We start from the raw sequence: 14,199 nt of genomic DNA, 5'->3' as shown, positions 1-14,199 counted from the left end.
CCATGCCACTCTTAAGGATCTATTACTATATCTAAAGAAGTATAGATCACTGTCTACAGACACTGACTTCTTATCAAAGCATCCCAGCCAGGAAAAGCATAGTGGTACAAGTGGCCACATCAGGTACCAAGTCTAATGCTTATCCTGCCTTTCCCCGGACAAGGATGATACAAAATGGGGTACCTTCTCGAAAATTATTTTCGCTTCAGGAAGCATAGCTTTAAATGTCATCAATGTGACATGTGCCCTAGCTAAATATACACATACACACACACACACACACACACACACACCCCTTGTGGGCAGTGATTGCAGAAGTGGCAGAACACATCCCAGAGGGTACTGGTAGGCATCAAAGGATGCAGAAGGAGTTGTGCCAGATACTGATTTCAACGCTGCTCGAAGGTTCTTGGACGTGGACTTCAAGCCCCGTATTATTAGCGCGGGATGAGTCTCTCCCTGATTCCCCATTGGCCTTGTGAGGTTGTGAGGTACGGTGGGTTCACCCTTTGTTTTTTTTTCAACCAATACATTTAATTAAAATAAATGTATTTTTTGTTTTATTTTGCTCTTAGAATTGGTTGGCATATGTATTATTTATTTATTTTGGGTATAATATGTGTTTATTAAAGTTTTAGAGCATTCGTAGAGAAAACAATACAAAAAGGAAATGATCACATCCAAAACATCAATATAAACCATTCCCCCCCACCTATTCCCCCACCCCTTCCCAATATCCCATGCGCAGCACTGAAGACTCAAAAAGGACAAGCACACAATCCCTAGTATGCTGTAAATTAAACCCACACCCAAGATCATTGGCACACCTCCATCCAATTCAAACCCTTCGGTACATTCTTGATCCTTACACCATCCTGAGTGTCAGGCTGCCCTTTATGAGCATCTGACACAACCCTCCAACAATATCATTGTAAAAACGACAACTACTCCATTTCCCTCAAGTTTTCTGAGCCATGGACCAAAGTCGTGATATTCTCCATGTCAATTAATTCCCCCGCTTTGAGTACCCATTCGCCCTCGTTCCGCAAAACTTCACTTTACCACTTCATCGCTTGGCAAGCCATAGCAATTAATTACAAAAAGTGGGTCATGTGTAGGAGAGTGACCCAATTGTCCTGTCACTTTTCCAAACCAAATAAAACCAGCTTCTAATGGATCTTGTCCTCCCACGGATTCCTCTTTACTTTATTTTACTTCATTTATTTATAACACGCATCCATAAACCCTTGTGCGTGAGAGCGCAGGCAAAACAAACACAAACAAGTAACGCGTAGAATGCAGGAAGTGTGGGGTCATTTCTGCTGCCGAGAGAAAACGGAAGTTGGCTACTTAATGGAACAACCAGGTCTTGAGCTCCTTCTTAAACATACTCGAGTAAGACAAACCTCTCAAAGAGGCAGGTAGAGAGTTCCATAATATGGGAGCTACGCCAACGAACACTCCTCCCTGAGCCTTCTTAGTTTTGCATTTTGGTAAAAATAAACAGTTTTGATTACTGGATCTCATACTTCTGTAGTCGGGTTTGTCCCTAATATGATCTTGAAGATAGGATGGCAATGTACCCATTCGACATTTGAATGTGGTTACCAGTAGCCTGAAAGTAATACGTGCTTCCACAGGAAGCCATTGGAGAGCGCGTCGAGCCTCTGTTACATGGGAACGCAAGGCTAGACCTGTGACGACTCTAAGTGTGCCATTTTGGACAACTTGGAGTCTGTTGATGGTTGCTTTACTAGCTCCTGCCAGGAGACTGCAACAATAATCAATTTTGGCACCTATTATTGCCCGAGCAATGGCTTCCGCAATATCTCAGGAAGTGTACGTATGTATGTAATGTATATCATCTGTGATATATCTGATACTCTGCTTGCAGCATCTGAAACCTTTCAACAGGAGAGGGCGCTGTGTGTGTCATGAACCATTGAACTCGCCCTTTCTGGGCCTCCTGGTCCCTGACACGTCGGGGATTACACTCCATAATACTACCAACATGGCTGCAAGCTCAGAACGCTGCTCACCAGTCTTCACGTTCTATGCAGCGTACTCTATAAAGAGGCCACACCCCCGCGCATCTCAACGCTGCTGTTAGCTGTGACCGGACGTGTGCTCCGTACTTTCCCTTGTATTATTCTGTTGTATCCTGGTCCCTGGAACCCCTTCTTCCAATCTACCTTCCCTCCTTCTTATCCAGCCCTTCCCGGAACCCCTGCACCACCTCCGCGTGCTCCATATCCTTTTTCTGAATTTCCTGGATCCCGGACATCGAAGCTGAACGAACACTGGAAGCCGAGGACGGCCGAGCGGGCTTGTATAAGACCCGAACCATACGAAAAAAGAATCCTCCTAAAAAGTCATCAGACAACGAAAACAGGTGAGAAAGGGGGAAACCTGTGATAGAGTGTCGTCTACTCGAGGTACCTCAGTGGCTTCCATCCTGCTCTCAGCTGTCACGTTGATGCCGATATAAATAGTATGCATCGTGCCTGTTGCCTTAGTTCCGTTTTTCCACATGCACAGCACGCTTCGATCGCCTCATTGGTATTTCTACTGTGTTTTCTCCAAGTCTTCGATATGTCTACTCCGAAGACCAGATTCAAGAGGTGTTCGGACTGTGGATTGAAAAATGTTCATCACAGATTCACATCGAATACACCTCTGATGTCTAGGAGTGGGCCATAAGGTCAATGACCATTAAGGCCTTGAAGGAGAATAAGGGGAAACTCGCCCTAGGTAGGCCTCTATCTAAGTCTCCATCAACTACCCTGTCAAAAATGAGGTCGTTTCACGAGAAAACTTGAGGGATATTTCACCTCAGAGAGCTAAAAAAAAGCTCTAACAATTCTATGTGCATAAGATTGAGAATTGATTCTCGACATTCGTCTCATAAAAAATCTAGGAAATGGCGTCATCTCTCCCGCGCATCTCTCTTCAACGCCTCACGCAACAGAAAAAGGGTATGTTTTCCTAGCAAATTGACATGTAAAGCAGAGTGGGTGAAATGTCGCCTCCAGATGCTAGAAGTGTTCACGAAGGTGGCTCTACGCATCTCTTGGAATGAACCGAAGAAAGCTTCTGACTCCATTGCACCTCGTGAGGCGGAAAGGCTGTCGATAAAAACTGCTATTCGCGCACCTAAGAGCCCAGGCAGTAAGTCCATGAAGATTCCTTGAGAAGTGTTGAAGGATTCAGCGACTCGAGATAAATCGAAGCCACGGCCCTCCTCCTGTGTTCCATCAAGCGAGTCAGTGTCGAGTTCCTCGATGTCAAAGCCATCGACATCTTCGACCGAATCGTTGAAGAGTTTTAAGCCCTTATCCCAAAAATACTTTTTCAAGTACATGACTCTATTTTTGAGGAGGAGGAAAGAAGTGCTCTGTTTGGCTTAGAGTATGGTACTCCAAACGTTTCAAAAGAATTCATTTCTGAAGAGTCAAGTTTGCAGAACCTTTTGGACTCCTTGAAAGATGCCAGTGGTCTGGATACTTTGCTAGAAGTTGAGTTTGCCACACCGGATTCAGCTGGTGATGGATGATCTCACGGACATCCGAGTTAAATATCCTCCAAAGGATCCTGTTCTGCCATTTTATGAGGCTTTGAAAAACAGGATCATAGAAAATTGGAAAAAGCCAGACACTACACCAACAGTAGATAGTAAAAAGTACAGGCCTTCGTCTATAGACCCAACATTTTTGTCTAGGTTATCCACACCGGAAAGTCTGGTTGTTCAAGCGGCCACATCTACCTCAAAGGTGGCTGCCTATCCAACAATCCCTCCATAAAGGGACGACAAAAGATTTGACGCCCAAGGAAAAAGGGTGTTTTCGGTGGGAAGCATGGCTCTTAAGCCCATTGATGCTACGTGGGCCCTAGCTAAGCATTAGTTTACTCTATGGGAGGTTGTAGCAATGGCCGCTGAACACATTCGCTAGAGAGAAGAGAGGGAAGGTTTCCTCAACATTCAGGATGGCAAGGATGCTATGTGCCAGTCACTGCAGTCAGCCCTGGGCCCTTATGATTGCGTTAGTTGTGCTATGGCAGCAAGCACTGTTACCAGGACATTTACATGGCTGTGCAGGTCAGGGTTGGTTCCAGATGTTTCAGGCGAGGCTGCTGGATATGCCTTTTGATGGCTTACAGCTATTCATCTCTCAAACTGCTGAAAGCGTAGAAAAGCTAGAGGCTTCCAAGGCAGATACTAAGTCGCTGGAAGCAGCGATTCGCCAACCACAACAAACACATGCAACTTCTCAGAATTGAAGGGGTACGTCTTTTCGGTTCCTTTCGGGGGCATATCTCAAAGAGGCCAGAGAAGGTTCATGCGGACATGGAGGTAAAGATACCCACACAGCGTCTGCCTCTTTTCCTTCCACAGCAGTCACAACACCAAAACCTCTTTGAAGGCTTAGCCCACAGCCCACAGGACTGTGGTGGGAGGCAGACTAACGCAGCATTTGGAAGAATGGCAAAGCATTACTTCAGATGCTTGGGCACTGCAAACAGTAGCCCATGGTTACTGTCTCCGCTTCTTAAAAAGGCCTCCGGATTGTCCACCAATCAACCAATCCTTGAGGGACCCACATCTGCTCCTCTTACAGGAGATTATAACCTGGTTAGAGAAAGGTGCAATAGAAATGGTGCGTGTAGCCAAGAGAAACCAGGGATGGTACTCCTCTTGCTTTCCAATTCCCAGGAAGATTTAGGACAGCGACCCATCTTGGACGTGAAATGCTTCAACAAGTTCCTCAGGAAAGACAAGGTCAAGATGGTAACTCTTTTGCAGATCCTCCAGGCCCTTTAACTCCAGTATTGGATAGTGTCACTTGATCTTCATGATGCTTACTTCCTTCCATTTGCCCAAACATCTCAAGCACAGGAAGTACCTGAGGTTCTCCATTGGAAGTTCTCATTTTCAATGTTGAGTTCCGCCTGTATATCACCTCTGCCCGAGGGTCTTTACCAAGTTGATGGCGGTGGTGGAAGTGAATCTAAGCAGGGGAGGGATTCACATCTATCCCTACCTGGATAATTGGCTGATCAGGGCTTGTTGTGTGGAACATCTCAGCATCACCTGCCACTATCTCCACAAACTGGGCGTATCCCTTAACCACATCACACATTTTCAGAAGCTCAATTTATTAGGGCGGTCCTTGATTGTTAGATGAGGGCTCAGCATAATCTGCAGATGGACGTGAAATTTCAGAATACCCAGCGTTTACTGGCCTTCGATTTTCTCAAGTTGCTCAGTCTCATGGCACCCTGCATTTTCCTAGTGCCAGAGGTCCAACTAAGGATGATGTCCCTCCAGTGGGACCTCAGATCTCAGTGGTCACAGTTCTCCTGCAGGATGACTGACATTCTCCACATCCTAAGTAAGGTCGCACAGGATCTTCTGTGGTGGGTCTGCAAGGAGAATGTGATGAAGGGAGAACCTTTTTGGAAACCATAGCCAGAGATAACACAAGTCACAGACACCTCCCTCACAGGTTGGGGAGTTCATGCAAACGATCTGACAAGCAGCAGTCGTTGGCCCCCATTCAGTCCAAACTACATATAGAAGTGAGGAAAGATCACCTGGATGGAGGGTCCTTCGGAATTGTGAGTGGGGTACCCTTAGGAGAGACATGGTGTCCTCCTTATGCTGTTGAGACCAAACTCTCCCCTACCTTTATAGGTTTTTATAAAGCTGTTCCCCTCATTTCTCCACATATGACACTTAACAGTACTGAGACGAAGAAGAGACAACTAAGAGTAATGAACATCACAAACTTTCACCACTTTGGTACGGAGATGCCTGCAGGGACTAGTAAGGGTCAGGCATGTCCCTGTAATTATAGTCAGGCAAGTCGCATTGGAGGGCCAAAAGTCAGGTATCCTGGTTGCATGACCTGTGATGGGTGGACTGCTTGGTCTGTCAACTGTGCCTAGACCAGTGAGCCGTACATGTTGGAAACATTTAGAGATTGTGATCAGGAAGATAAATTCTTGGGGAAGGGAACCCTGAGACTTGAGGAGCTGCATTGAGTGGTCTTGAGAACAAAACCTCAAGACCTTTTGTTTTTCAAGAACTGTGTTTCTTGGAACTTGGGGAAGGGAACCCCGAGAAGTGGTTTGGAACTATATCATCTTGAACTGAAGAAAGGTAATCTTGAGATTCTTTTTGTGGAACTTACTTATACTAGGGGAAGAGGAGCTGAGAGAAAGCTGTGAGCTGGAAGAAGCTCAGAACATTGAGTTGAAAACTATTTCTTTTGATTTTGATATCCCTACACATTAGTTAACTTTAGTTGTGAGGGCAAGTATAGGTTGTGGACACTGACAGACTTTTAAGTTGAACTCTTGGACTCAGACTTCCCTTAGTTTCATTCAGGTAGGGATATCCCAATTTAGCATAGGGCAAGTTAGGTCTTCTATTATCCTGACATTTAATTTAATAAAGCATCTTATTTTGAACTTTACGTCTGTTTTCTGTGTCTTGCTACGTGATGCCTTCACAATATATTATCAAAAATGTTTTTTATGAAATATGCTATTTCCAACAATGTGGAAATTGGAGTCACGTATCAACAAAAACACATAATAAAATATAATCACAATCACAGAAGGTCAAAAAACAATACATAAAGCACAAAATACATATATAAAGTGCATCTAATAGCAGTAAACCATCTCAGAACAAAATTCTGCGTGCTAAACATCAAAAACAATATACAGAAAACATATCCTAATGCACTATAATACAATGTTATGACCTCATGAGCCAAAGGTCCACTAGAAGCGACAAGTCTCGAAATTTCATATTTTTTGTCTTCAAATAAAGTGCTCAACAAGAGCCGCTAAGTTATCACCCCTTCTCTAGTTTCAACAAATCCATTTTGCCTTCTGTGCAGGGGAAGAATGTCCTTATAATGACGGACAACACTGACCATGCATTACCTCAACACAGGACCACCATATGTGCCAGTAAGAGTCCATACTACCACATTTTCTCTAACAAAGTGGGCTCACTGTCGGAAACATTTTAGAGAGTTTAACAGGTTCATGCTGCCACCTATGCAACAGTTTTATGCCATGCGATTGAGGTCTTATGTGCCCTTGCACATAACTTCTACAACAAATATGTCTGTAATTCTATGCCCATATCTTTCCCCCATTTACCCCTCAAGCTATCTGCACTGTCCCCCTTAGCCAGGATTAAAGCACTTAATACTTGAAATCATCCCTTCAGAACCTGCATGTGTTATCAGTATCTGTCCTGTAAGACTTATTCCCCTTTGGGTTTCCTTCTTCAACTGTCAGCAAAGCCTTGAACTGCAAATACATCAACTTAGACAGCTTTCCAGTGTTGAGGCATTCCTCAAGTTGCTGAATTGTGAGAAACTAGACATCCCACCAGAGCCTCCCAACCCTCTCCAGTCCTGCCTCAAACTACCTCTGAAACTGCAAGGGCTCTGAAAAGTCCTCCCTAAATGCCATAGCCCACAGATGACTGAGCAGGGAGGGCCACGATGTCAAGTTCATCATATCTTGTGGCTTCCAAACTTCCCACAAAGCACCCATAATAGGGTGGCTCCTTACCGTTTCGGTACCTCCCATGCTGGAACCAAAACCAATCTGAAACAGAGACCGGCCTCAGCCAGTGGTTCTCCAGATGGACCCACTGCTTGGCCCCATCAACCCAGAGGTGAGGCACTATCACTCATTTGAGAGGCCAAATCTGGCAATCCAACCCCCCCGGAATTCTTTGGGAGGATCAACGTGTCATAAAGAATGCCAGTATTCTTCCATTTATTATTATCTTCCCACCTAAGCTGACCTAAGGCATATCTGAAAACCCTGTGCTAAATTGCCACAGGGAAATATTTTGCTTTAGAACGTTTTGTCTGTTTATTTACAGTCAATTTGTTTTCTCCTCATGTCTTTGAGGAACAATCCTCTGCTCCAGCAATGGATTGTGAATGTCTGAAGCTGTAGATTTGCTCTTCTCTTGAAATCTTTAATAATGTACTGGCAGTGTTGCAACTACGAGCATTTCTAACTTTTTACAACTAAATTGTCTTTGCCTTTGTAGAAGGATACATTTACCTTTTTGGTCTTTGGTTCGTATTTCTTATACAAGCACTTATTGTTGTCCTCCCTTTATTTCTTCTGGTTCGCACTAATACTTCCCCTATTTCTGTGACCTCCAAAGTTCGTGACGATGTATCTTCTTCTTGGGTCTGAGCGCAACACTAGACGCAGCCACACATCCGCGCACCAATCATCAAAAAATGAAATTCTGCCAGACTCAATATATTCACCGTGCTCCGACACTGTTGCTATACACTGGTGGACTTTGCGCGTCATTCCGCACCAGCTTGCCACTCCTTCCGTGTTGGCCTCAAGCACATGCGCACACGTGGTGAGGTGCCTTCTTTGAGTCTTGTCCCTGCCTTAGGTTGTGTGCCACCTCTTGACCGCGCTGCACGCTCTCACAGAAAACTGCTCACGCTCTCTCATGGTAACTGCTTGCACTTATACTCACCCGCTTCCAATTAATATCTTGACTCTATCTCAGCCGTGCATGCAAACTCTTGACTGTGCTCGCAACACCTGCATATAACATAGTACTCATACACACGGTAGTACAATCTATCTGCAGTTTTAGTAGATAACTTGACTGGGAAGCTCTTCTCAACTTAACTTTGGCTGGCAGTTTTGACTTACAAACTATTCACAACTACTGTTCCTTTTATCAGTTCATATTTACTTATCTCTGTTTTCTGCATCCCTCTGGAAAATACTGTAGATCCGCTGAATACTCTGATAATGTATCTTTCTTCTTGAGTATTATTCTGCGCTAGAGCTTAGTGTCTTGGATGAAAGGTTCCCTAAGATTCCAAACGACCTCACAAGGTCTCCAGCCAATCAATCCTGAGAAGCACCCACACCATCTTGGGATGGGATAATTCCAGTCTCCTGATAGAAAATTAAGTCAAGGACAAAATAATGCACCCCAATATGCTCTCTCACACCTTGCAAACACCAACTGATCTTATACATACACAACCTCCTATTTTGTGTACCAATCTGCCCTTCTTAGCAAGCCTTCCTTGCTGGACCCTGACACCTACCTTGCCACAAGAAGCGTAGAAGCCTACTCTTAGACTCTTTCAAGAAGAGTTCTGGGACCCTGACTGGCAACCTCTGAAACTAGTACAGGATTTGTGGGACCATGTTCATCTTAATCGCATTCAATCACCCCATCCAAAACAGCGTGAGGGTAGCCTATGCATCCAGGTCTTCAAATATTTTCACCAGGTGGTAAATTCGCCTCAATCAGTACTTCCTATGTCCTTGTCACCATTACCCCCAAGCACTTAAGGCTGGTCCTCTTCGTGTGACCAGTCCTGAAAACATTTTTTTAGAAATCTATCATATGGCTGACCTCCTCCGTGGCCTTACCCGCTGGCATTCTACATATAGAGGCTTCTACCTATTCTGCAATTGATAAGTCCACCTGCTCTCTCTCTATGCCTGCGTCAGACTAGGGAGAAAAAGTTCAGAGTTACCACCTAATTTCCTCACCCAACACCCCACTTCCTGATCATATAACTCTGCATAAAACCAGGCTAAAACATCAGCAACTTCCACTGGAGTATTGTGGGGTTCCGCTCTAGCTTCCTGTAACTTGTGTACTCACCTAGCTGCCCTTTGGGCCCTCACTCTCGCCACCAAAATTGAATTTGCCTTATGCCCCTTTTCGTAAAATATTTGCTTGAGGAACCTTACCTTCTTGACCGTCTGCTTGATTGCCAGGGATTTCAGTTCTTGCCTCTTTTGTTTTAACATTTGGAAGTTATCCGCTACCCTCTAACCCCACCCCTCACTCACTTCTCAAGGACATCTATCTCCATCTTCAAAGTGGCTTTGTATAGGGCTCGCTCGCTTTTTCTCCTAGCCCCTTCCTGTATGAAGAGATCCCTCCATGTGGCTTTAACTGCTTCCCAAACTGTAAATAGATCAATTTCTCTCGTATCATTCAACTTATTCACTGATCTCCTTCTCCAAGAAGTCAGCAAAAAAACATATCTTTTCAGAGGGAGTCATTGCATTTCCATGCATTCTCTCTCCTCCACAGTCCTGCTACACACATTTCCATGCGCACTAAGTCATGGTCCATCCAGTCCAGCGGTTGATCACAAAGTTCTGGGCCTGCTCTACTTCCCCTTGTCCAAAAACAGGTATTTTATCTGGTATAAGTGGCATGTGGTGGCGAGAAGAAAGTAAACCCCTTAACCCCAGGATTCCGCAACCTCCACACATCAATTAACTGCAATGGAACTAAAATCTCCCATAACATTTCACCACCTCTGCCCAAAGTGGGACGGTCCTTCCCTCGCAGGGACAGCCTATCTATATCCCCTTCTACTACAGGAAGATCCTCCACACCCCGAGTACAACTTCGATTGCCTGTCTGCAAAATGCTACCTGGCCCTGATTCGCGCATTATAACACTGCTGGAGTCCCCTGAGCGCCACTAAGGGTCCCTTGCAGTACCCTACCCTCAAGGGTCCTGAGTATTTTCTCCACCTTATGGGGGGGTGATCCCCACGTGGGCACCCACCATCTTCCGTTCCTCCACCGTCCTCAACCGAGTCTCCTGAATCAGCACAAATATCCAACCCACTTTGTCTGAACTCCCTAGCCACCAGAGACCTTTCTGTTGGAGAATTCAGACCCTTGACATTCATCATGCCAGCCCTCCACTTCCCCTTCTGCACTTCTTTTAAGTGATCCATCAGCGTCCTGATACGCCTTCCATGACACCTCTCATTAGACCCGCCCCTCCACTGAACCACCCGCTCAATGCTAGCACATACTGTCTCCTTCCCAATTCTGCATTCAGACCTTCCGTTTCCCACCCACCTGACCCTACATGCCCCCACAAAACCCCAAAAAGCAAACCCACACTCTGCAGCACATGAGACACCCATTTAAAAATGGGCCACTAGGGCCAACGCCCTGTTTCAACCCCCATCCAAAATATTAAATCCTATATGAACACAGCAGAAGACACATCCACCAGTTCACCCCTCCCCAAAAAGTCCCGTAAATGTCTTCTATGGCGACCCCCCTCCTTCCAACCAAAACCCCCTTCACAATGATTACAGAGAGCTAATAGTCTACTTTCCCTTAGTAGGAAAAGGCGGCCACACTCTAAAGATTGTTCAGCCCTACAGGCTCTCTTTCTTGGTGCAGGTCCCCACGGGAGATCCCTCTTCTAGGTAAAATCTAATCCAATATCAGAGTTATCTTCTAAGACATTTAGTTCTGTGAGTTGTCGAAGTACTGTAGAAGCCTCCTCTCCTGTCATGATCCTGTAGTCAAACCCAATAGTAGACATGCCACTCGTGGTCAACTCGCCTCGCCTATGCAAACCCTATACAACCATTGCCATCAGGCGGGGGGTATGGTTACGGGGAGCCTCAGAGTCCAAAGTCAGCAGTCTCCTGTACAGAGGCCGAGACTCACATCTCAGCCAAACTCTGCCAAGGCGAGCACTCAGGCAACACACTTACCATCCCCCAAAGATCCCCTCGAAACTCCCTCCTACCGACCCATGCGTTGCTGCTTTTCTGCAGCTGCCGCCACCTCCAACCAGGCTCTTGAAATTTTCCAAGCTCTCTGAACTTATCCCACAGCTCACAGTCCAGAGCCATCCCATCTTGCCCCTTGAATCAGAGCTTTTTCTCCTTCAAAGTCTCTCCTTTAATGTCCTTATTGCTTAAATAAGATACAACAAAATAAAGTATTACATAAACAATATGAAACTGAACTCCGCAATGCGGCTGACCATGGGGAAGAAATTAATAAACCGAGGTCACAGGGCGTGGTGCAAGCTATTTTTACCAATGCCAAGTCACGTCTGGCACAGATGGTGAAGAGCACACAAGAACCTTGATGCCGATGTTGCACAACATCCCCTGCTGGCGTAAAGTTTCTGAAATCTGCTGCCAGAGGAAGATATATCCAAAATGAGGAATCTGTGGGCGGGACATCGATCAGAAAGAACATTACCAGAGGGAAGTAATTGGCTCTTTTGTAAAATGATCCTGTATGGGAATTTCTTTTGGTTTTTAAATATATTTTTTATTGTAGTTTTAAATGGGAAACAAAACAAGAGCATTGCTCTCAACTTAAGAGACTATCATTCAGAAAACAAAAACATGGCCAATTAAAAGTTTTTCTTATGTAGGCTCTCTGATAGCCCTGCCCAATGGAGGGAGGGTAAATAAAGGTAACATTAAAAATCAGCATTAATATTGTAGATGTTATAACTATCGATAGCAAGTAGCCCCCCCCCCCAACTTGAGCAACCAGGCATGTGCTTTCAAAGTGGGAAGAGGGGCTATGCAGGTGAAGTGCCCACTATTCCCAGGTCCCAGGTCCAGCCATCCTTAAACCTATATTCCAATATCTTAATATCAGACAGCACATTCTTTGGAAAATGGGAACATATAACTCAACGAACGACCAAACCACAGACGTGTAAAGGTCCAGTGGGCACAAATCAGTTCAACTCTTGGCTTCCACAGGCATGGATTTCTCAGGGATCGTTTATAACAGGTCTTCCACAGGTGTTCCAGAAAACATGCTAGTTTTCTTTCCATGTGGCTTTCAGCTTTGCCAGTCTGAGCAGCCTTCCGTTTGCCCCTCGATCCAAGATTATTTTTTTAAGAGCGTTCCTTCTCTTCCTCTTTTCTGTTTATGAGGTCAGGTCAGGAAAAAGTTGAATCTTTTGTTGCAGGTGTTTAAGATTGTCCTTCATTGCAGCTGCCGCAAGGATCCTCTCTTTATCCCCAATGTCCGATAGCTTGACAATTAGTGTTGAAACAAGTGCCGGGTCCGAGAGTTTCCTATTAGGGGGCATCTTGATTCTGTAACATTTCTCAATATCAATGGGGTCATCCTCCATCTCCAGGACCAGCGGGTCTGTGAGCCAGGTCGATGCAAAAGCAGTTGGGTCATCCCCTTCTGCACCAAACGGGAGGCCAATACTTCTAACCTGCTTAGCTTGCACCACGTTTTCCATGGTTTCAATTCCTGGTTTCTTAGACTTCATTCCACCTAATGACCGCCTGCATCGTCTCCCCCATCCGTTTTACCATTGGGGTTGTTTGGGTGCTTTGCTGGTTTAACTGCTTTTTTCTGTTCCAAGGTGGAGGGTCTAGATTTCAACTGCACCACCTTCTCATTCATTTTGTCAAACTAATTTTCCAGTCTCGATACAGACTTTTCAATGCATCCAAGGGTGACCATCACCAGATCCTAAGGTGGCAAGACTTGCTGAGACTCTGCCAGACCTGCTGCCTACTGTGTGGTGCAAACAAGTCTGTATCTGCTTTTTTCTCCTTTCTCTTGGCCTTCCCAGATGCCATTCAGACACTCTGTCAGAGCTATATGCCGCCCACCATTGGAGAATATATGTGCAGACCCTACACTTTCATGGATAAACAACCCTTTAAAAGTCCTCAGTTATTGCCCATTACCTCTACATTCACGTTGATAACTGGAGCCTGTTGGTATCCTTGTAATCCCCAATTGTGTGAGTCCAGTTCTGCATGGAGTTAGGCCTAGATACCCTCATGAAAAATGGCTGCTCCACATCAGCTTCCTTGTGCGCATTAAGACAATGGTTTGTACCCACATAAAAGAGTTCTGACGCTTCTGAAATAAGGCATAAGAATCATCTCCATGGGACCCTCAAGGTCACCCCATGTCACCTGGACTACTAATCGCCTCAGGGTAGGATGGATGGAGGGGAGAGGGACACTTTTTTGTAATCCTCCCTCGTCTCTGTGCCATGCTCACCTTCTCATTGCTCGATCTCCTGCCGCCATCAATCCCCTTTGTTCCCTCCCTTCATACCCGGCACCGACGACGCACTTGCCACTGCGAACTACGCCCCTCGCTTCACAGAGCCTTTCGTTCTCCTGACTGTTATCAGAACATCCCGGGGCACCAGCCCTCAGTGCCCTCTTCTGTAGCTCCGCCCGTTGGATCTCAGGGATCGATGCAGTCGCTACTCATCCAGGGCCTGGAGCTCCAATGTTGAGCTCGCTGTCCATGGTGTGATGATCACATGATGTGAGAGATGACGTGGTTGAGAGAGACCACATGATGTGAGATTAATAAGAG

General features: G+C 45.5%; 1 protein-coding gene across 1 annotated transcript in view; it reads left to right on the top strand.

Annotated features, from left to right (window-relative positions):
• LOC138527211 (retinitis pigmentosa 1-like 1 protein) overlaps window positions 1-2,687 on the top strand; it is an 823,506-nt gene extending 820,819 nt beyond the window's left edge. Inside the window, exon 15 of the mRNA XM_069638329.1 lies at window positions 2,517-2,687. Coding sequence (XP_069494430.1) covers window positions 2,517-2,687 — 171 coding nt within the window. The remainder of the gene's footprint in view (window positions 1-2,516) is intronic.
• The last annotated feature ends 11,512 nt before the right edge of the window (window positions 2,688-14,199 follow it).

The sequence above is a fragment of the Ambystoma mexicanum genome, chromosome 14, assembly GCF_040938575.1.
Source record: "Ambystoma mexicanum isolate Mex_15411 chromosome 14, UKY_AmexF1_1, whole genome shotgun sequence".
In the NCBI taxonomy this organism is placed as follows: domain Eukaryota; kingdom Metazoa; phylum Chordata; class Amphibia; order Caudata; family Ambystomatidae; genus Ambystoma; species Ambystoma mexicanum.
Note: the sequence above shows the minus strand (reverse complement) of the source record. Positions and strands in the feature narration are given on the sequence as shown.